This window comes from Neopsephotus bourkii, unplaced genomic scaffold, assembly GCF_033783945.1.
Source record: "Neopsephotus bourkii isolate Nb327-2 ecotype Australia unplaced genomic scaffold, CSIRO-AGI_Nbou_v1 NB_998, whole genome shotgun sequence".
NCBI lineage: Eukaryota > Metazoa > Chordata > Aves > Psittaciformes > Psittacidae > Neopsephotus > Neopsephotus bourkii.
In genome coordinates, this window is record NW_026901490.1 from 3187146 (window position 1) to 3210725 (window position 23580).

A 23580-nucleotide genomic window follows, 5' to 3' on the forward strand; every position below is an offset into this window, starting at 1 on the left:
TGCTGTTTTTTTTTAGTTTCTCAGCCTTGTGATAGTTAATACTGTTACTTTTTTAAAAGTTTAAATATGTTATTTCCTTCAGTTCTTCTGGATATTTATATTATCACTGGCAAATTATGTCATGTTTGATAAACCTGCATTATTGTACGTTGATTCTAAGTAGTGACTTATGGCTAAGCTCTTTTATGATTCCTTTTGACAGCTGAGCTTTTCAAGAGCTTTTGCAAAGTCAGTGTTGTGTATTGTATTTTGAAACATTGTCAACTTCTGTGGAAAAAGATGTCCTCCTGACCTGACAATTTTAAATCTAATAATTAGCATTAGCCAGCTGAAATTTTAATTTACCCCCAAAACCCAATATTAACAAGCTTTGGGGTTGATCATAGTACCATTACCCTATCTGTAAAGAAAAAATTGAGAACAGGTCAAAAAATTATCATTGCATGTAAACAAGGTGTTTCTTCACATGGGTTTTGATCATAAGATAGAGCCAAAGACAGCTGTCACATAACTGCATTCTATACTTAGTGTATTCAACAGTTGAAATCAATTGATTTTGAGAGTTCAGTATCAGATTTTCATCACGTCTATTGATAGAAAATGCATTGGGATTTAATCAGCTTCTTTTTATGTGCTGCATTTAAGTCTATTTAGGTTATCATATCAAGTGCTGGTGCTTGATACAAGTTCTTCAAATCACCTAGATGAATGTCTTCAGTACACATATAATTGTACATGAAATACAAGCTGAAAAAAGCTATTTAGATATAAGTGTGTGGGGCAACTAGACCATGTTGTGTAAACCCGATGTCATTGCTGAAAGAAACTGAGTGCTCTACTGAGTGACTTCAAAATGCATTCTGGTGTCAGATTGTTGGCAGTCTGAAACAGTTTTTTCATTGTTTACAGACTAAGAAGAATTTTTTTTTAGTGAACTATTCCCGTGTGCTAACACAGATTTTAGGACTGATTTTTAAAGCTTGTGATAGACATTTTTAGAAAGAATACAAATGTTAGTACCTTACTTTTGGGACTAATACTACAAATAATGTTACTACAGCAACTTCAAATTTAGAACTAAATGTGTAAGGTAATTTTTGCATTTACTTGGAAAAAGATACGTGCTGTGATGAAATTCTTAGCCTGAGTTTTTTCCATTGAAATAATGGTAGAAACCCTATTCTCTGTTTCAAAAGAGAAGATTTGAACTTTGGATTACAGGGGAGACCATAAAACAAGATCTTTTGGCAAAAAATGTTATAGCGAAATAAGCCAGTATACAGTTTATGTAAGTGTGTGCCTTCTGCAGTTTCAGCTGGTATTGTTTACGGTTGTACTTGCATCACTTTCTGTCCTAACCAGATTTATTTCTGTTTTAGAATGTCCAGAAGTTGTTGCTTTCTATACTAATGATGATGGATTTAATTTCAATAACGTCTGTATCTTGTCTATCCTTTATCAGCCCTGTGCTAGGAAACATTAAGTGAGGACATTCCTAAATCAGATTTCCATGAATAAATGTATTGCAGCCCCAGTTGCTGTCTGCATTGTGAAAATTACATTGCATTGTCTTTTCAATAGGGTGCACATTTCTTCCAGTGCCCAGAATGAATGTTTACCAAATGAATACAATTCCTATGATCATCAAGGTGTAATTTATCTTGCAGAAGGACAAATTAATGTCTGCAATATTTAATTTCATACATATACAGTTGTTTCATTTTCATTCCAACCATTGTCTGTAGTTTATCAATCAGTACCAAAAGAAAATAAAAGTATTTGTAGTTACCAAGGTTATAATAGAACTTGCTTTTAAAATGGTTACATACTGGATGATGTTTTAATGCAGGACATGATTTTAAAGAGCAATCGAGTTTTTCTCTTCAGAGCATGTCAGCTACATTTTGAAATTATCAGAATTTTTGGAGGCACAGTGTAACAATTTTCCAGCACCCTGTTACAAAGATATCTTTCTGTGACCATACCCTGTACGTGCTTTCATTATTGATCTCCCAGATTCTTCTGTGTTGAGCAGTGATGTGAGAAATCAATAACTATTTTTCTGTGCCGTTTTCTTAACCTTCATTTATTCCTTTGCTTCTTGATGATGCAGTAGACCTACTGATTATTTCCAAGGCTTTCTACTTTTAATGTTACTAAGAAAAAACTCAAACGCAACTCTACTGTTAATTTAATAATGTAACTTAGTCCTTTAAAATTTCTTACAAATTTGCATCTTATGTGTTGTCTGATATGGTAAAAAACCCTCACATTAAATTTTCCATTTTCTTAAGAAGAAATAGCAAACTGAATTCAAACAGTGTTTGAGGTTGCGATGCTGCCTTTTTTCCTTGACTTCTGATTTTTATCCAATAGTAAAAGGCCTTTGTGATCCTTAGTGTTTGCCTTGGTGCTATGAAATTGTAGCAGGTAATTCCCATTACTTTCTCTCTTAAATAGGTTTGTTAGTTTTGCAATATATTATATTATTTTCAGACATTGTGTTCCCATAATAGACTGAGACCTTTTTGTCCTCAAGGATGTTGAAACTAAAGTTGGCACTGTTGCTCATCTGCTTCATATTATATAATTATTACTTGAACCAGCTACTCTGTATTACTTAGGATTTAACAGAATAATCCCTCATCTTGTGTGCTCTGGAATTAGCTGTTCCAAGAGTATTTGTTTAAGAAATCACTTATTTAAGCCTTGTTCCATTTAGCAGAACATGAGATACATTGTAAATATATTTACAATATGCTAGCAAGTACATCTTCTTATAAGCACACATTGTGAGACATAAAAAAGCCACTTATTTGATTTTATTTAGAGAAGTGATGTACTGGTGTCAGTGCATACTAATTAAACACAATTTGCAGTGATGTATCTGACATCATAGGAAAGATATAAAACCCATCATAGGGAGCTGTGTCAAAATAAGTAAACACCATGTTTCACTTGTAAAATACCTTACTGGAAGCATATAAAATTATTATATGGCTAAAAGGTCGTTTATTTCCTTCTGTAACCGTCGGCCTAATACGTCGTACCTTTCCTCTCCCTGCAGGTCCCGTCTGCCCTCACGGATCCCGCCTACTGAGGTCAGCACCAAGGACAGCGCCAGGCTCAGCTCGCGGGGCAGCTGTGTGTGAGTCGTGAGCTTCGGGGAGAGCTTGGAAAGGCCACGCCACCGCAGTTTGTGTGCCTGCCGGGGAAGATAATGGAGCTGGTGTCAGAGTCCTAGCGCATATCTGCAATGCACACAACAGCTGGCAGAGGGATGTCATGGGTCCTAGTGACTTACAGATGTGAAGACTCCCCAGCACCAGTCAGTCCTACTGTGTGGAGATATCAAGGCCAGTAGAAGCAAAAGGAATTATGTGTGTTGAAGCCCAGTGTAAAAACTAGGCAGAGTAAAGGTAGAGGAAAAGGTGATACCACACTGTTCCCTATTCCTGGCAAAAACAGATGCTGTGTGTGTAAAATTTCACTTGCACCACTTATGCAGGTTAGCAAAACATGACAATGAACAGTTCTCCTCCTGGAACTTTCGCTCAGACATTCCCTCGTAGTAGAGATGGTAGTCAGTTCCAGAACAATCAAAAGGAAATACTGGCTGCGTAGGTGTGCCATGCAGCTGCTTCCATACTCCTTGCATTGCACACACATGACTATGGTTTTGGGTTCTCCCATTCATTACAGGAAACATGATCTGCAACTTCCTGATAGAGCCAATGTCATTACACTTTGAAGTTTCTCCCTGATTTCTGTTTTCTCTTTTCCCTTTTACTAGCAGTGGTTTTGGAATATGCGGCTCAAACCAGCCTGTTCATTTTCACTAACCAAATACTCTCTTAGTCTAATTTCTGAGTTGTGAGTAAGAGCACAAGATTAAAACTTTAGTTCTGTTAAGATTAATACCTCATGTAGCACTGATCTCAAGAGGTCCAGAATGTCACCTTAATAACTGAACAAAAGTACATATTTATAGAGTAGAAGTAGAGACACCACAATTACGTATTTTTTGTACATTCATGTTTAAACATGCAGTAAATGTGCAGTAAAAAGAAAATTAATATATTCTTAATTTGTATCACAAAAATGCTTCTACTTCTAAAAGAGCTTTTGCAACAACAGAGGCCAAATATGTATCAAATGCCTGTCTGCTGATAATTCAACCAATTAACATTTAAAAGCTAGAAACAAGTTATTTCAGTCATAATGTACATTCAGTATTTTTCAAACTTACATTCTTATAAGCTTCAACTAATGCGGGGAGGAGTCTTACAGTTGTGATCTTATTTTTAGCCTCAATATATCTGTAACTTTATGGAACTGCAAAAAATCTTACTAGCAGTTTGATTAAATGCATATCAACACTCAAAACAATGGAGTTCAAGGGGAAGAAATGTAGAAATGCAAATTTGGGGGGTTTTGTTTTTCAAAAGGAAGACTGTTCATTTCTTTTCCATATTACTTCCAGAAGGAGACTAAGCATTGTTATAAACATTTTCTGTAACCATCATTCCCATGGAAAGAGAGGGGACAGCAACACAGAACAGCTATGCAACAGAAAGAAGAGCATGTTTTGTACTTAAGATTTGTTGGGAATTTTCCAGTCTCCCATTTTTAGGGACTCCTGAGAAACTGTGGCTATTCAGATTCCAAGGTGCTCTGACTGTTTAGGGAGCAAATAGAAGTGAAACAGACTGCTTATGACTTTTGTGGAAATAACACTTGGTTTATCTGATAGTAAGTATATATTCACCAACAGCACTGATTAGGGACAGAAGCCTTTTCCTCTTTCACTTTCTTTTTTATTAAAAAAAAATATATATATATATATATTTTTATGGAAGGACAGGTTTCATTGGCTGTATATTTGATGCCAGTTTCAGGCTGCATGAATCTCTCTGCAGACTTCTGTTATATGCACCTTGTGTTGTTTTCAATAAACGTATGGGACTGAAAGCTGCATTTGTTCCTGGTGTCATGAAAATCTTTGTTGTAAGAGCTTGAGATAAATATAATCTGTTGGTGTTCTAGACTGTGAGAAAATGTTAATATAAAGCTAATTGACTAGAATGCTCAAATGCATGTTTTTATGAAAGAATTCTTTTTCTAAAACAATGAAGGGAATAATTCTTAATTTTACTCAAGAAAGATTTAAGAGGAAAAATTCCCACTAATTGAAATGAAAATAGAGTAACAATTGTCAAACCAGGCTAGTTATCCAGGAGCTTTTAGAGCAAGTATTCAAGTTCATGGTGCAAAGGTGTTTGCATGACCCCATAACGTGCATTTACTTAGCCGCCTACGGACTCGACTGGGTGACAAAGCTGGAAACACGTCCGGGTCGTGACGAGAGGTTCCCGCACACTCCTGCCTCATGCAACACAGAGAAGTTACTTCCCCACCTGGGACATCGGGAAACGGTGACTTCCCCACGTAAAGCGCTTTAAGATCCACGGGTGAAAAGTTGTGTGATGGGGAAGTTAAGGCACGGACGGGGAAGCATGTAGTGTTTGAGCCAGGTGGTGGGCTCGAGGGTTGAATATAAATCATTAAAACGACAGCTGAAATTCTCTTCTTGGGTGAAACGGACCCGGCGTGCGGCTTGGCCACGCGGAGAGCGGGCCGGGAGGGGGTCTCCACACACACGGCGAGGGTCAGACGGAAAGGCAGGGAGCCAAGATACTCCCCAAAGGAGCAGTGAAAATACGAACAAAACTTGGGGGAGAGGGAGAAGGCACAGCCTCTCCTGGAAACAAACAAGCACACACAAATAACAGTCCCGCAAGCCGCCCGCACACCGCCATCTCCTCACAGCTCCCCCAGCCCGGCCCGCCCCGCCGCCTGACGGCGCTGCCTTTGCGCAGGCGCAAGCTCAGGCTCAGGCTCGGGTGCGGAGCTGAGTGGGGGGGCTGGGGCCCGGAGCGGCGCCGCGCCCTCGCGCCGCGTCCCGGGCGGTGTTCCAGTGCAGCCATGTCTGGCGGCGCGAGGCGGCGAGGCGGGCTCGGTTGGCGGCGCCCTCTGTGAGGCGGCGGCGGACGAGCGGCGGCGGCGGGCATTCATGTCGGCGGCCAGGGATTAGCGCGGCGGACACCCAGCCGAGCGGAGGGGGCGGCCGACTCGTCGCCCCCTTCCCCCCGGGGTCTCCGGCCTGGGAGAGCCGTACCCGGCTGGCGGGGGCGGGGGGACATGGCTGACAGGAGCGCGCCGAGCTGCCACCTGCGGCTGGAGTGGGTCTACGGTTACCGGGGTCACCAGTGCCGCAACAACCTCTACTACACGGCGGCGAAGGAGATCGTCTACTTCGTGGCGGGGGTCGGCGTGGTCTACAGCCCCAGGGAGCACCGGCAGAAATTCTACCTGGGGCACCAGGACGACATCATCAGGTACAGCCTCCAAAGCGGGCTGTCGGGCCGCATCCCGCCTCGGGTCCCAGCACCCTCCGGGCGCCCCTGCCCGACTCGGCCCCCGACCGCACCTCAAGGTCCCTTAGAGCGAGGCGCGAGTGGCACCCTGGCCGCCGCCGCCTGCCTCAGGTGCCGTCCCGGGCTGCGTCGGCAGTCCGCCTCCTGCGTCCGGACAGCACTGTGCGGATCCGGGGAGCGGATGGAAATATATCAAGGACAGTCAGCTCTTCCTACACATCCCCCCGCCTCCTGCTGGGCTTTGCCGTGGGCAGAAACAGCCTGGAAATGGCTTTTGGCTGTCTGGTTTAACGGTCCGTGTCGTGTGTGTCCGTCGCCACCCGGTGCGCGGTGCCGAAACTTGTCCAGGCGCTCGTGCGCCTGTGTGCCCGGCACAGCACGGCACAGCCTGAGGGCCGAAGCTCGGTCCCCGGCCACCCCTGAATGTCAAAGGGCCGGCGGGAGGAGAAGGAGTAATCTCGTGTGTGCCCTGAAGTGCTTGGGCTGCGGAGGAGGTTAATCTGCAGCAGGTAGACCTTTGGCTCGCATTTAAAAGGCGACGATTACGTGGGGAATTAGTGGCTTGCCTGTAACTCGCACAACTTTTAGGGTGATCTTAAAAGATCAGCCTTGCTTGCAGAATTGAGGCTTCTTCTGTAGCTCAGTAGTTCACTTGGCAGTGAATGTTAGCAGGTGCTAACATAAGAAAAATAATTACAGAGTGATGTTGCAGAACAAATGTGCTGGTGACATTTCTTAAATATATTTTCAGCCTAAGGATGTTTTTATAAGCCTAGTGGTATTGTGAGATCAATGAGAGAATTTGAGGAGTATGAAGGGCAGATGTGAGCCTGAGTCATCAATCCTGTCCCTTCCAGTAGGTGTCATTGCGGATGGATTTTAAATTCTGATTCCTTTTGCTCTTCCTTTTGGGGTAAGAGGTAACAGTAGACAATTTGGTAGTCAATTTTCAGCACAAAATTTGTTTCTATGATGCTTAGTACTCCAAGACATATCTTAGTATGTGTAACAGGCATTACCTGTGGAGAGCAGAATAGATGCTATGTCTCTCATTTAAGTTCTTAGACACAATAGAAAACTTACTAATAATGGCCACATTTTTCTTTATTTAAATCTTCTTAAAAAGTCTAGTTCTGCAGTATGGCTGTGAATGTCTCTTAGAAGGGTATCATGTCTATGGTACATTTTGCCTTGGTGCTAAAAATGTGATGAAAAAGGTGGGCAGGCGATGTACCATTATAGATTGTTGGACTAGGGTTGCTGAATCAGAAGTTTGAATCACTATTATTTGCATCGTTTAATGCTTTAAAATTGTCATTTTAGTCCAGGAAAAGTGTTGCTGAAGAAGTGCTTGCCATGTCTAATGTCAGGTGTTGCAGGAAGTCCAAATCCTCAACTTTCCATTGTGCTAAGGAAGCACAACCAGTTTTAATGTGAAGTCCAAGGCTGCCATAGCATAATTACACATTTAATGCCATATACTCATGAGTGCTTCCGAGCTACACCCTTCATTTCAGTATGACTCCTTATAGTACAAGAATAACATGTTTTGAGCTACAAGTGGGGAAGTTGTTTATATTTTCCTGAGGTAACAGTTTTTTGCTCACTCTCTTCTCAGTTTTGTTACAATGTGCTACATTTGGCCAAAATGTGACAGAACTCATTATTCAGAATAGTACTAAAACAAACAATGTGTCAAAAGTCAGCAAAGCAGAGAGAAAGACTATAATGATTTATCTGATTTGTATGAGTATGTACTTTGATTTGTATGTTACTGTGACCCAGCATACTGGGGTTTCTTCTGCTTTGAATTTAGTTCTAAGTATGTTAAAGCATTACAGATTTATTCAGTTAGAATTTTGCATGCTGCTTACATCCAAAAGCTATGCAGAAATGTTAGTATGCTTAAAGAAGAGTGCTCGATTTAAAAGCAGCATGGCTATTTCTAATAGTAAGATTAGATTTGCAGTGATCAGTGTTTTACTTGCTGCTTTTTCTAAAACCAGCATAGTGCCATTTAAATGTCATCATCCCATACTTTTCCTGACTAAACTTGGGTACCTAGGCATGTCAGTTCTCAATATTTAAAGCAGTCATAGTAGGAAGGTGCAGCAATAGGAAAATGGATTTTTAAAATAGAATGCAGGTGCAAAAGTGGGATTATATAATACAGTAATCGGTGTTACTAAATTTTCTTTCTGAAGATAGCAAATTCAGTTGCTGTAGTGCAAAAGAAAAAATAAAAAAAAATCATGTTTTGTGTTTTAATAGGCTCAGCAAGTACTGTCCGAATGCTGAGGCATTTGTGATGTTTTTGGGAGGATTGAGAGTCTTCTTACAAGTATGGGATCTCATTTGTGAAAGCAGGTCTTATGTCTGAAAATCTGACATATTCAAAGAATCGTACTTCTGTGAGCGCAGCTCCATAGCTACAAAGACTAAGCAGTATATGTTGCATGCTACATGGCGATATTATTAGTACTTTTCATTATGAGAACTTTTATATCATTAGCATGCTTTGAATGACATTCTAATTTTAAGTATCAGTCAGGAAGAAAGGAATTGCAGGTCTTAAGACAGAGACCAGTTCTTTATCTATAATAATAGACACCAGTATTAGATTAACGGAGGGCTAATTTTCATTTAGAAAATTTCTTTCTACAACTAGGAGTTAGTTTGTCTTCTGCTGTGAAGTTTTACCTCCTTTTGCTAAACAAAAATCTACAAACCTTCTGTAAGATTTCTTTATATAATTAGATGTTTAAACATAACTTATTTCCAGTATAAATGTGTAATCTTAATCACAGTTTCCACACTCCCTCTCTCCCCTGTCCCCCAGCCTCAGTTAACTATATATTGAAGATATGAGAACGCTTTTTCAGTGTTCTGTCCCTCAGTTCTATCAAACAGGTTTTTGAAATAGAAGAAGGTAGTTAGAATCACTTGGGGCCTCTTTTATTAGTCTGTTTTTAGAATTGAACAACCTCAGTCATTCAGTTCCAATCTGTCTTTAAAAGGACTTCCGCTTTCTGGTAAGCTTTTGATTTTTATATTTTTTTGTTTGTTTGTTTGTTTGTTTTTTTTTTTTTTTTTTTTTTTATTTCTCCTGAGAATTACTTTCCTGAAACCAACCCAGTGTTCTGTAGGGCAGAGAGTATCATGTTTTCAATCTTATCTCCCATTTCTTGTGTATCCTCACATTTTTATTGTGGATGTCCTTCTGGGTATTTGCAGGCATTTGTGGACCCTGTCACTCAGATGCAGAAGTGCTTTGGAAATTTGCATGTTTTGGGAGTGCTGATAACTGAGTTTTTTTCTTGTGTTTTTTAGGAGTAAATAAGGAGGAAAATCTTGTACCTGAAATCTTGGGTCACTTGATAGTTCTGTCCATTGCCACCAGCATAACTTGGTGTTGACTGTTTTTTGGCAGCATATGAGATCCCCTGTCCAGCATGGGCTATATGTATGTAGGAGATACTAATGTTGAATGAATACATGAATTATTTCTGCAAAGTTACTGATATTCACTGTGTGTTTGGTAGGATTTAATAAATCACCAAACTAGCTTGTGAGGTGTAGATAGGTTTACTTTCCGGTAGAAGAGGAAGAAACAGTGTCTTGATGTGTTCTGGTTAGATTTTTCCTTTGCTCTCTATTAATAATTTTAGTGTTTTAGAGGAACATGGGTTAACTAATGTAGGCTGTCCTTCCCCTGTCTGAGACACCTTAGGGGGATCATATTTAATCCTGATTATACAAATCAGAGATTATACAAAGATTTCAGAAGATGCTCCCTCAGAGTATTAGCTTATCATGTGGGAAACTGATGCTCATGTTGAGGCTCTTTATTTGTCTGGGCTAGCTAAAATGTGTTTATGTACTTTCTCTGATGGAGGTTAGGAAAACTGGAAACCCTGAACTCATCCACGTTTATAAATGGTTTGCTGCTGGCAGAAGCCTTTGATGTTACTAGGACTATTCTCTATGCTGACCTGCTCCAAGAAGACTTTTAGAATAATTTTTCCTTTTAATGCATTTTTTATTTTATTTTTTTCTCCTTATTTTTTCCTTAATGCTAGCCCTATGTCATCTTTTGTGAGCTTTAGAGTATTGGACTTTTCACCTGGCATTGATGATGCTACTGAAGTGCAAAAGCACAACCTAAGATCAAACCAGTGCCATCTTTTTGAAATCTTTAGTAGACTAGGCAAAAATGCATTTTTTGTTTTCCATTACATTTCTTCTTCAATGCAAACTTCAGCACTCTTTGTAAGTCAGTCCTTGTGCACCATTATCTCTATGTTTGTGCAAAACAGCCACACAACCATGCAGGTCAAAGAAAGAAAAGAGGAACTATGTTTTTCTGTCAAGGGGAGAGAAATAGAATCATAGAATACAATCATAGAATAGTTAGGGTTGGAAAGGACCTTAAGATCATCAAGTTCCAACCCCCCTGCCATGGGCAGGGACACCTCGCTCTAAACCATATTACCCAAGGCCTCATCCAACCTGGCCTTGAACACTGCTAGGGATAATAAGGAGGAGCTGTTAACCTTCTCCCGTTTTTTTTTAATATCCATTGTGTGAGTTGGCTGGCAAGTTGTAGTGCTCTTGTGCTCTTGTATATTCTTCCTACGACTTTATCACCAGTAAACAGTGACTGCTTGATTAAGATGTTTGTGTTATGTTTAGGTTTTGGTGTTAAAGGTAGTAGCTGGCGCATCTTCTGCTAGAAAAAAAGCTTGGATTTCTGCTGATAATGCCATCTCTATCCACTGTAGAGCAATAATAGGCTGTGTCTAATAAGTTCATTTCCATACTTGTCTGGAAGTCTGTGTCTTTCCTTGTCTTGGGCTAAGTATATGGAAAGAAATCATGCATTGTCTGCCCTGGGGCTCATGCAGAGGTCTGCTTTTAGGATAGATGAAACTTTAAAATTTATTCAGAAAGCATTAAAATTCTTTACTGTTACGAGGTCTAGTACCAAAAACTAACAGATCGCCTGCTACAAAGTCAGAGGAGAAAGAATTCTATCTTTAGAGTGGTTAAAAACATCTGTTTTTTTTCCTCTTTGTGCCCCTCTGTAGCCAAGACTGTAGAGAGGTAAATTGCATGCTTGAAGAAAGCAAAGGCAAATGCAAGACAAGTAGAAAGAATAGCAAATCATTTCTCTGTATTTTTTTCAGAAACAGTGTTCAGCTGTTTTCAGGAAAATAGTGTATTTGTCTAAGTCACATCTTTTGTCAAGGCATTTTTTCTTATTTTTCTTGCAAACTCTATAGGAATCATATCAGACTTTTATTTACCAAGGAACAAAAAGCAGCAGCCAGACCTCTAGTCAGTCAGAACTCTGGTCTTTCTGGGCACTTTATTTAAGACTGTCGTCATCTTATTTCAGAATTTGGCTCTATCTAGAGGATATTGTCCTGTCTGAGATTCTGTGATTTTTACTCCTGTATTCCAAGGTAAAATAGGCCATTTCTTTTTAATGTCAGTATTTCTGAGGTTCTAGTGAAAACCAAAAATTACTAAAATCATGTCTGCTCCCAGATGTTAGTGCTGTACACCAGCTCTGCTTGAATTTTTTCTCCCTCAACATTAGTCTGACTGTCAGCACCTAAGAATTGCACTCGCACATTCTGTCTGACTGCTTCTAGATAATGTTCTCCAAGAGCAGGTCTAGGGGCCAGGATTCCTGTGTGGCTGTCAGTTGTGGTTTGCAAACAGAAATTCTAGCAGTGCAGTGAATAGTCACATCCTAGTTTTGAATGATGACTTTGGTCTTTTTCTCCTCCTCTCTGTTTGTTAACCATGCATTGTTATGACTGAGTGTGACAAACTGACTTTTTCTGTAAAGGTGCTGTGCATTTCTACCACCACACTGTCATTCTGCCTCACTTTTTATTAGATCTGTGTCATGAAAATATCTTATGCAAGAAGTAAGTATTTTTTCTCAGAAAAGAGCCAAACCCATTCACAAGAACGTAGAGGAGAATTATTTCCATCACTTCTGTTCCTCCAGTAGACTGACACCCTAAGATCCATCCTAGTTCTCAAAACCCTCAACAAATAGTTCAAGTTCCTGAGGAAAGGCTGAGAGAGCTGGGACCATTTAGCCTAGAGAAGAGGCAGCTCAGAGGAGATCTTATCAATGTATATAAATACCTGAAGACAAAGTATAAACGTAATGGAGCCAGGCTCTTTTTCAGTGGTGCTAAGTGACAGATGAAGTGACTTTCCAACCAAACCCCAAATTTGGAGCCCCAGGCTGAAGAGTGGGGACTTCCAGAATTGGAAGTTCAGTTCTAAAGCTTCAGGATGCTGACCTCAAAAATTCAGTTATGATCTTCTTTCCACATGCAAATTTAAATAAAGTAATTTCATGTAAGTCTATAGTGAAGGAAGATATTTCTGAAATCATTTTTCCTTTAAGAAAATTAGACGCTGAGAATAGATTGTGTTTTTTTTCTTCTGTGCAGTGGTTACTGTGAAACCTAATAGCGTTAATTTTTTTCTGCAAAGAGGAGCAGGTGTGCCAGTGTGTCCCTGGCCATTGGGGTTCATTCTCCATTCACACTTGATGAGGAAACCTTCAAAGGATGAAAGCAATGTAATGCTGAAAACATATCATGTGCACCATTCTGAGAGGTTTATTACAGCAACCCAAATCACTTGACAAGATTAAATCACTAAGTTAATGTACTTCTTTGAATAAGGCATTTTCCTTTCCTGAATACCGTATTTTGAGGGACTGTTTGTTTATTGTTGGGGGTTTTTTTTGTTTGTTTGTTTGGTTTTTTACTCCAGAAAGTCTAGATTTGAAACTTAAAAGATCAAGTCTCCTTAGCTTATACTTAGGCTTACATGGTGCAAGACTGTTTTATTTATACTAAGCATAAATCCGTCTACTATCACTTTGTCATCTCCAGGTGATCTTTAAGGGCATAATCAGTTTATTTCCCTCCATTAAAGAACTCATAACTTAATAGGACCTAAATTATGTCATAATTAATTTGATCAGTCCTCCTAAGAGCCTCTAGCTCAACTATCTTTTCGCTGTCTATGGCATTTTTTACAGCAGAATGGCATGGCATTTTATGCCATGGTTCATAAGGACAAAGGTGCAGTTCTGTCCAGCTTTTCATATTAAGTGATCTCAAATTGTCAAATGTGTAAAAGTCTGGAGGGAAGATTTGTATTTATGTCTTGCATAGATCAGAGGGAGAGGGGAAGGAGAATTATCTGCTGTTTCCCTGAGGAAAGCAAGTTTTTCTGGATAGTTCTAAAGCTGTTCTGGAACACATGTTGTACCAGGCTGGAAGATGTTCTTTGAGGGATTTATTATCAAATCTTCATTACAAGGTGTTTTTTTTTGTTGTTGTTGTTTTTTTTTTTTTTTTTTTTTGTGTGTGTGTCATCTTTTAAAAATGTCCTTTGCTTGGATTCAATTAGATAAAATGCAAATATTTTAGGATTACAGAATAAAATATTTCCTGGATTCAGTTTTGAAATGGGATTAGAGCACACCTGTTGTTTAATATGCCTTCATACCATTGAAAACTTTATTTTTCCTAGTTAAAACTGCATAAACAGAAATACCAAAAATATCCAACCAGAGTGGAATGTCTAAAACATACTAGAAGTTGATTACAGTAGATCAACACAGCAAGCAGCTACAGGCTTATGAGCTTGACTTCATGCATCATGCTTTCCATAGCCAGCAGTCACATCACCTTCTGATTTGATTCTGTCAGCACTTGGAGTTGGGGTCAGATCAGGTCAATACTTAAATGAGAAAACATCTTGGTGCTGTAGGAAACACTTCTCATGATTTGGTCGTTGGCACTTTTCCTCAGACCTAATGTGACAACACAAGGCTCTAGGACAAACAGAGAAGAACAGAAAATACAAACCGAAGGCTTAATAATGTATGATCATAAAAAACTTACATGATTTTTTGCAGAGATTCTGAGGTCTGCACTATTTTTTTTTCACTTTTCCAAATTGCAGTCAAATCAGTTCTGTTTCTGCTTACCTATATTTTGCTCTGATGTTTTCATTTGTTAGTCATCCTCTTGATGAGGTAGGAAAGTAGATTATGTTCCTGGCTGATTTTTTAACAGCATTATGAAGTTAAATTATTATTGTGTTTACAGTGTTACTACAATTATGATAGGGAGGAGCTTAGCATATTTGAATAAAATAATTCTTTTGAAGGGTTTGTCTGAAGGCAGATGTTTGGTTTTTTATTACTACAAAATAGAAAGTTTCAGTTAAGACATAAAATTAGCTTCAGGTTTAAAAGTTAATTATTTAAGAGTTGAATTATTCCCCTTCTATATTGAAAAACACAGTATACTAGATCTGTCTGATAGATATAAAAAAAGAGTTCAGATTTTACTGTAATTATTGAGACATGCATGATAGGCTTTTTAAAAGCATACATTGCTTGAAACCAGACCTGAAATAATTGTAAAACATCCACTGAGCAACAAAAATTATAAGAAGTTATATCTAGTTTTATGTCATCTACAATTTTTGGGCTTTAAAGTTTAAGCTGATAGTAACATAAAACTAAAATTCCAGAGAACTTAGTTTTACATTATATGGTATCTCAAGGGTTTTTCTTCAAAATGTAGTTCGCCTAGTTTTCAAAGTATTGTTGTATCACTTAGAGAGTTACATTTGTGATTTAGGACAGCACTTTTGGTTAGCATCAAGGATTTTAAAAGAAAAATAATTTGATCCATAAAACTATCTAATCTGGACCAATGAGGGTCAGTCATATGCTCAATTTAAAATTTTGATTTCTTAAGATACCCTTAGAATTATATTAGTAATATAATTAGTATTATCAAGGAAATTGGTTTATTCACTGTGTATTTATTTGACATGGAATAACCTGTTGCTTTTAGTACTTTTGTGTGTTAGACCAAGTTACTGAGTACTTGAAATAACTTAGAAAAAAAAATAATAAAATATTCCCTGAATTTATGTGTCCATCTTAATAATTCGGTAGAGTGTTCAACGTAGATGCTGTTAACTGTTCTCTTGGAAAATATATGTAGTCAAGATTTTCTGTGCGGTGCCATTCTGGTGTGGGTGCCATTTGGTGTAGTATGAATTTCCCCATGTGCATCAGTTAAGCACCTTAGAGAATATTATAGGTACATATAAATTACTTGCATTAGGGTGCAGATTGCTCTGATTACTCCAGCGGCTATAAAAGACTTCAATTTCTTCAAGAGAGAACAGATGTCATTATTTGTGTTGCTGTTGAAGCTATTACAATAGTAATAGACTTTGGAAATGCAGGGCTTGGTTTGCACAAAAAAGGTCAGAATCAGCCGAGATTGCCTTAACTCTCAATGGCAAAAGATATGATTGAATTTTAAGCCAGGTTTATCATTCCTATCTGTTATGAATTGCAAAAAACAGAAACCACAAAGATTTCTTCTGTATGAACCGTGTGATAAGAAATCCCTGGAACATCTTTGGTGTTGACCACCTTTACTTATTTTCCTTGGCTCTACTTGAAAAAGACTGTCCCTTAACTAGAAATCCTCATTATTGTTGAGAGCCTTCCTGTTAGACTCCTTTTGTTTCAAATAGGATCTGTATGATGGTTTGCTTCTATGAAAACTCTGGGTATTGAGATATTGCTTCAGAAGATACAGTTGACAACCCTTACAGCCCTTACACACATTTTTTTAATTTCGTGTCACTGCTTGATTTTCCAAACTTTTTCCTTGGAATTTTCTTCATAGTGCCTGTTACTTTAGCTTGCAGACAGGATGAATCAAGATCTATATCTTATGCCCAGATCAGTCTGATTCTTCTGCTTTAAAAACACGTTACTTCCTTTCATCTGTCAAAAAACCCAACCCACCAAGTACTCTTATCAACAGTAATGTTCAACTTCTTATTGCTTAAATATTCACAGGGTCATCTTTGAAAAATACTTTTACTGTCTCCCTTACTTGGAAGGATCTTGGTATTATTTGCACTGTGTTTGCATCAGAATGATGTTCTTATGCTAAAAAGCGGGGTATTCATACAGTGGGAGTAATAGCTTCTCTTGAGCTGTGAATTGAAATGCCTCCTTTTCTGTGCTGAGGTACACCAGTTTGTTCACAGTAATTTCTTTTGCTTCATACCTTCCAGATATAATCAGAATTACTAGGTTTTAAGAAATGTAGAAATAAGAGTCATAAACATATGCTTTAGTCCCAGAACCAGGACCCCATCTTCAGAAAATCCTCACCTAATACATAAAAATAACAGTAATCCTTCAATTTTCTGAATTATAGGGTATTTTAATAATAAAGCTCCTGAAAATGACAGACTGATACAGGTGCATACAAACATTATACCTACATATGATGGGCGGAAAAAACCCAAAGCATACTTCAGGGTAGAAGTCACTGAAAAATATTTATGCATTTTAGTCATTCTCCGTTTTATCAAGACAGCATGCATGTAGAATGTGTGGATTAATTCTATGTTTTGGTTAGCTGACAGCTGTATAAACCTTCTCCTGACTTTCAGAACTGTGTTAATCCTCATTCCCTGCTTATAATCACTCTACAAGAGCAAGCAAGGTGAATGATGCTTTATCTTAGATCAAGCAAAGACATCTGACAGCATTTGGAAATTGCCTGAAGATTTATTGTGGTGAATGTGACATTTTAGGCTAGATAGTCTTCCAGAGTATTTGGGGAAATAATAGGAAAAAATTGAGGAACTGGTAAATGTTTGGTTTTGTGGTTTTGAGACTGAGGTTGCACTTTAGAGTTATTTACATTTTTAGTTCCAGGTTCCGCTTTCACTTACTGCTTTATTAATGTTGTTTCTTCTACCATATAAACGAATACTATAAAAATGAATAGTCTTTGGAACATTATTCAGTAATAATTGAATTTATAAATAATTGAGATTTTAACTTTTGCAGGCTACAGTGTATGCTTATGAGTGTACATTACATTAGCTCATAGGGAATAGTAATCTGGATCAGTATTCCTGAGGTAAAAAAATTTTAGAGAAGTGTTGTATTTGATTGAAATTGTTGCTCATGAATGTTCATTATCCATCTTCTCCTTTTTAGTGGTTTTTAGTAATTAATTTTGTGAGCCCATGTATCTGACAGCTTTCACTGCCTACCAAATGCACATTGATTTGGAGTCCCTTTAGTATTCTTGCATTTTCTCATGTTTCTTTCCTGTTTTTTTTTGTTGTTTTTTTTAATGGTTCTTGTACATGTGGAGTATTTGTTTGTTTTAGCAGACAGGCTTTCATGTATATATTTCTATTCTGTGGCCTCAATCACATTTTTGTAGTTTTTTCTAAATGATGCTTCACATGTTGTTCCAACTTTAAGTGGTATCCTGGCTCATTTTGCTTTTCTGGACATGAAATCAAATGCTGGGATAGTAAGTTTGAGACAAGTTGCTAGTTATTGGCTTATGTTTTCTGGAGGAAAATACCTCTGACTAACACCTATGGAACATCTGTAGGCTGGATGTTTTCAAGAGCTCAGGAAGAAATCTAAAGTATCTGCAGTCTCCAGTGCTGGCAACATGAAGGTTGGCTTAGTGCTCTCTTCAGCTCTAAACCTTCTTTGTTTGTAATGAAACTCAGCCTGTTGAATCACAGAATACTGTGTCTATCTCAGCTTATTTCACTAGCAGCTCTGCCACTGCTTTCTTCCCACCATTCCTTATTTTGAACCAACTTATAATTTTGTGAGGGCAACCTTTCTGTATAAAAGAAAAACCTTTCAAAAGTTGTCACTAATTATTCTGTGACTCCACTCTTGAATATTCAGATGAGAAGTTCTCACATATTAGACAAGTTTTTCGTAATACATCCCATAGAAGACTGAATTGCTGTTTAATATACTTGTTCAGAAATATGAAAGAAAATTGCACAATCTGTGGTTATTTTTTTTTTTTGTGTGTGTGTGTGCAACATTAGGGGATCTAGTATAAATTAAAAAAAATAATGGAAGATTAATCTAGTAGTTAAAAACTTCTCATGGAGAAGAAGCAAATAGTAGTGACTGGACAAAAGATTGTTTAAAGGGCTTTACCATAACAATAAAAGATTAAGAAGCTAGAAAATTTTGTACCTCAAGCAAGTTTAGTTAAAATTTGTGAGGTCCAAAGCATCCAAAATAGCCTTTTTCTGGAAAGAAATTTTCAAAATTTTCCTGGCTAGAAGATTTGGAGTAAATGCTTTTTGGACTTTACGTCATTTATTCTGTATATTTCTAATTCAGCAAACAGTGACAAGAATTTATGTCATTCAGTTTCCATTTCTAGCCTGCATTTCATTGCAAACTTTAGTTGAAATTAAATCTAAGTTTATAGCCATCCTTGTCTCAGTGTCCACATAATTAAGTGGCTACAGCATGATAATCTCTACTTAAGCTAATTGGGTAGTTTCCTAGCTTGTAAACTAGTAAGAATGGAAAATCAGTATTTCCACTGAATTTTAGGTGGCCTCAGTTTTTTAAGCTGTGATCATTTTGTAGGTTTGTATACTTTTTACCAGTTGTTTTCAGGAGTTAAGAACTAGTTTATAAATTGGTGACTGACAGATACTAACCAAATCATTTAATAGTGCTTGTTGATTTGTTAAGAGATCTCCTTTGTGACTGTGATGTCATCTGTTTTTCGTTACCAATCAAAGAAGATTTAGAGCAGAAGAGACTGCCTGGGCATCATGCTCACAGTCACCTTCCAGTGTGTACCCTGGTTCTACCTGCACAAGGTGACCTTCCTCTCCACCCTCACCAAGGTAGGATGTGGGTGAGGATTCTGAAGCCTCCTTGAGGATAAGCAAAGTTTTTTGGGAAATGACACTATTGGAGATAGACTGGAAAAGGGTTGTACTCTGATAAAAAATCCCGTGTGTATGTGTAGCTTGCACTCCTTATGCATATAGTGATGGGACAAGGGCTTTAAACGGAAAGAGGAGAGATTTAGATTAGATGTTAGGAAGATGTTCGTTCACCATGAAGGTGGTGAGACACTGGAACAGGTTGCCTAGAGAACACATCCCTGGAAGTGTTCAAGGCCAGGCTGGATGGGCTTCTGAGGAACCTGGTCTAGTGAAAGGTGTCCCTGCCAATGGCAGGGGGGTTGAAACTAGGTGATCTTTAAAGTCTCTTCCAACCCAAACCATTCTAGGATTCTATGATCAAATGTAGTGACCCAAAGGAGATGAATAGCTAGAGTTAAGTTATTGACAGCTGATTGCATTACCTGTGCTCCCTGCAGATCTTCCTCTTCTGCATTTTTTTCCCCCTTTTTTTTTTTTTCTGGTTTGTGTGTGAATTATATTTGACAGTTTATATGTAATGATTTAAAGAATAAGTCTTAAGTCCTTGTATTGTCTCAAGAGGAAAGAAGGAAGATGGATGTTTATTTAGGTGGGATTCCATTCCTTGCTTGCCTTCAGGCTTTAATATGTCATGTTACTGTACCATGAATTAATGCAATCAGAATTGCTTCTTTCATGCTAATAGCTAGTAACAGATAATAGGACACTGTCTTAGCAAATTTACCTCCAAATCATTTTGGAGTATATGGTATTCTGACTTTTCAGTGAGAAGAGCATATTGCTGGGAAAATGCAAGAAATGTTGCTGCTTTCTTTTTCAAGGGACATGTTACAAAAGAAGTTTTCCTCAGAAAAAGTGAAATAGTGAAAACTGAGTAATGAAAGTTTAAAAGATCATGTAGAATTTGGGAAAAATCCCCAGCATGCATACCTCCCACCCCTAGTCAATGCACAGTTCAAAGCACTGGCAAAAACATTCATATTTGAAAAGAAGAAGGATATCTTTATTTTTATTCTCTTTTCTAGAGATGGTAACTCTTTTACTAGAAAGCTTAAGCCAATCCATTCCTCTTCAGTGGAGGATTTACTATGCAAGGCAAATACAGCATCTGCATAAAATGGCATATAGTTCCCAAAATATGCTTCCTCAGTTATATTTGATGAGTTGGCAAATCTCTCACTCACTCTCCAACTCTTTCCTTCTCTTTGGAGTTTGTAAACATTTTTTTGTTAATCTCAAAACAGTCAGATCTGAGGGGGGAGAATATGGAATTGTAACGAGATAAACTGCAGCTCAGAATAATCAACTTGGTTTTAATCCACCCTCCCTGTCTCCAGTTCAGACGGTCTTTGAAGTTGTATGTTTGTACAACTTGAGAATCTTCAGAAAGTTATATTTGACATTATTAGTGATATGACAGTAACTATGTGGAAGATCCAGTAGTGATGCTCCATGATGAGAACTGCTTTGTTTTGCTACGGGAAGGAAGTGTCCTCTGACTTGATCAGTTTAAACTTTGATGAGAGATGTTTGCTGATTACAGCTTATTCTGTTTTAACAAATAATATGACAAAAGTCATATTTGTAGTTTCAGGTTTGTAGTTTCTCCTGCCATTCTTTCTGAGGAAATACAGATAAATGGCAGCAAATAAGAAAATACACACAACTATATAAAAATTTCTATAAACGCGCAATGAAAGTACTTGCTTGAATTTACTCACAGAATTGATTTCACACTTGGAAATAACAATCAATAGATATTTGAGATGCTGTTATTTTACTGCAGTGTTCTTTTGTGCGTTTTTACTGGTGCCCTAGTTTCATGAAGCTCAAGAGAAGTCACATGAATATATTCTTGGATTTTCATCCAATATTGTTGCTAAGGAAACATCATCTTTAATACTGTATCCTTGTCTGCAGCTTGTCTGTATTAATCAGTGCCTGTTAATGCTTAGCACAAACCCAGTAAAGATGAAAAAAAAAATCTTAATTTATGTTATAATGGAGTAGTTTATTATAGACTCGTCTCCTTCAGGGTCCCCTGCCACTACAAATTTCATGCAAGTTGAAGGGTCATATCCATATCTTTGGTCTCACCCCAAACAGACACAGTATGGACAGCCTTTATACTTGTTTCATAGACTGCTAATAATGATAATTGAATATCATTAATCTAACATAGGTATTGTACAGTACATGGATTTGTTCAAAATGGTGGGAATGCTTGCATGCTGCCTTAAAAAGGAGAAAGAACTTTTTCTACGAGGTGTAAGAGAGGAGCGCTAAATTGAGAAACATATCCATTTTCAGTATACTGTTAAAATTGCAATACTGTATTTCAGCTTGCTTTGAACATCTATCTAGGGAAAGGCCTGTCAGTTAGAGATACCAGTGGAAATCTCTGTTCTGTGCAGGTCCAGTTACTTTGTTTTGTTTCAGTAGTGACAGGCGTATTTTTTAAATTTTCTATTTCTGACCTCTTCTGAGAAATACCCAAATTTATAGTCGATTTCAAAATTAATTTGACTTAGCAGGTTTTTAGCCAAATTCCTGCTTGCTTTTTTTATGGACACATTTGCCTTTTTGGACATCTTCCTTAGTATCTGCCTTTTCAGAGAGACTATGTTGGATCTAACATTTGTTCTTGAAAAGCTGAGGTCAGAAATGCCAGAGACAAGCAAGAAGGCCTGAACATGTCTCATTAGGAATAGTTGTTTCCTTGTTTGGACAAAAAGTGTTACCTTATTCATCAGCTTAGTCATCCTTCAAGGAAGAGGAAAAAAGTCAAGCACAAGTTTAATGTCTAACTGTGTTGGCTAGATGCAAGCACGCTTTCAGCAGTCATAGAATGATAGAATGATAGAATCATAGAATAGTTAGGGTTGGAAAGGACCTTAAGATCATCAAGTTCCAACCCCCCTGCCATGGGCAGGGACACCTCGCTCTAAACCATATCACCCAAAGCCTCGTCCAACCTGGCCTTGAACACTGCCAGGGATGGAGCATTCACAAAAAAGTCTAATCTGAATAGGTCATCCCAGGTTTAATTAGCAGGGCCGTAAACAGAACTCAAGTTCTCTTGAATGCAGAGTGTCTTGTCCATTAAGCAGTCTCTTTACTCCCCCTGTGAGAAAAAAATGCAAGAAAATGTGTGTGAGGGTGTCAGTGCGCTCAAGTTCACAGAGCCCACATCAACAGATGTGGAAGCTGTCTTAAGAGCTGAGCCAGACTCATGCTTTTCTGCCTGTCCTCAGGGACTGACTGGATGGGTACTAGGCAACTATTTCAAATACTATTTCAATAGTTTTCATACTATTAACACCTCTGTAGAGGTGTCTTGGAGTTCTTATGTGGGGTATCCAGTGACAGCTCACACTCATTATTTGATCCTGTTAACTGCATCATGCCAGTGATGCAGGGACTACAGCGTAGTCCCTGTATAGTAAACATTTATAGTTATCCATTTCAGGGCATCTATTTTAGTTACTTTTTTTCTTCCTGCACTAAGAAGCTATTTACAATGTATTGCTTGGGACTGTTTCAATAATGAAAGTTTCTGAATATGTGAGGTGTTACCAGTGTGTTTACTCTAGAGGCTAGACCAAGATACTGTATTTTTGTATTAATTGCTGTGCCTGTAAGGATTGTTTAATCACTCATAGTCCAATTAAAGAACTACAAAGGGTCTCCATGTTGCTTAAACTGGAGTCTAATCCTCGTGTTTTGATCAGGACTTAACATTTCAGACCTGGAATTCTGCATAGTACCCCATGGTTTTAACAATGGCCATGGCTTGAGTATTAAGGAAAAGCATCATCTTATCATTCACAGTTCAGATGAAAGTCATTTGAATATGTGTGGCATTTCCTTTTTTTTTAATGTTGGTACTAGAATCAGTAGTCCCTGGCCTCTTTCCAGACTTCCCTTTTCCATCTGTCCTCATAGCCAGTGGGATAAAATACTTGCACTTTGTACTTAAAGTACAGTACTTTAACCTATCCTTCAGTCCTTGGTCTGGAAGAAATGGTGAGGGAAGGTGTTCTGAGGTATTTCATCAGCCACTGCTAATAGTTCCGCTGTTCAGTTTCTCCAAAATCCCTGCATACTGGCTTTTTTAAAAAAGCTTGCTCTTTTAAAATATTTACTGTATATTAATTTTCTTCTACTTTCAATGACTATCTAGAAAGGGTGTTAGCAGTTTACTATAGAGACTGAAGTGGAAGGTGAAGGACATTGGTAGTTCTACGGTGTTGTCTGTTACAATTTGGATCTTAATTTATGGTGCATTATCCCATCTCAA

General features: G+C 38.2%; 1 protein-coding gene across 5 annotated transcripts in view; it reads left to right on the top strand.

Moving 5' to 3' along the window:
* Positions 1–5891: 5891 nt before the first annotated feature.
* EML5 (EMAP like 5) overlaps positions 5892–23580 on the top strand; it is a 106029-nt gene continuing 88340 nt past the window's right edge. For all 5 annotated transcript variants that reach the window (XR_009726480.1, XM_061359954.1, XM_061359955.1 and 2 more), the window contains exon 1: positions 5892–6398. Coding sequence is in view for 4 of the 5 variants with exons in the window: in XM_061359954.1 (XP_061215938.1) it covers positions 6202–6398 (197 nt within the window). In the remaining variant the exon portion in view is untranslated. The remainder of the gene's footprint in view (positions 6399–23580) is intronic.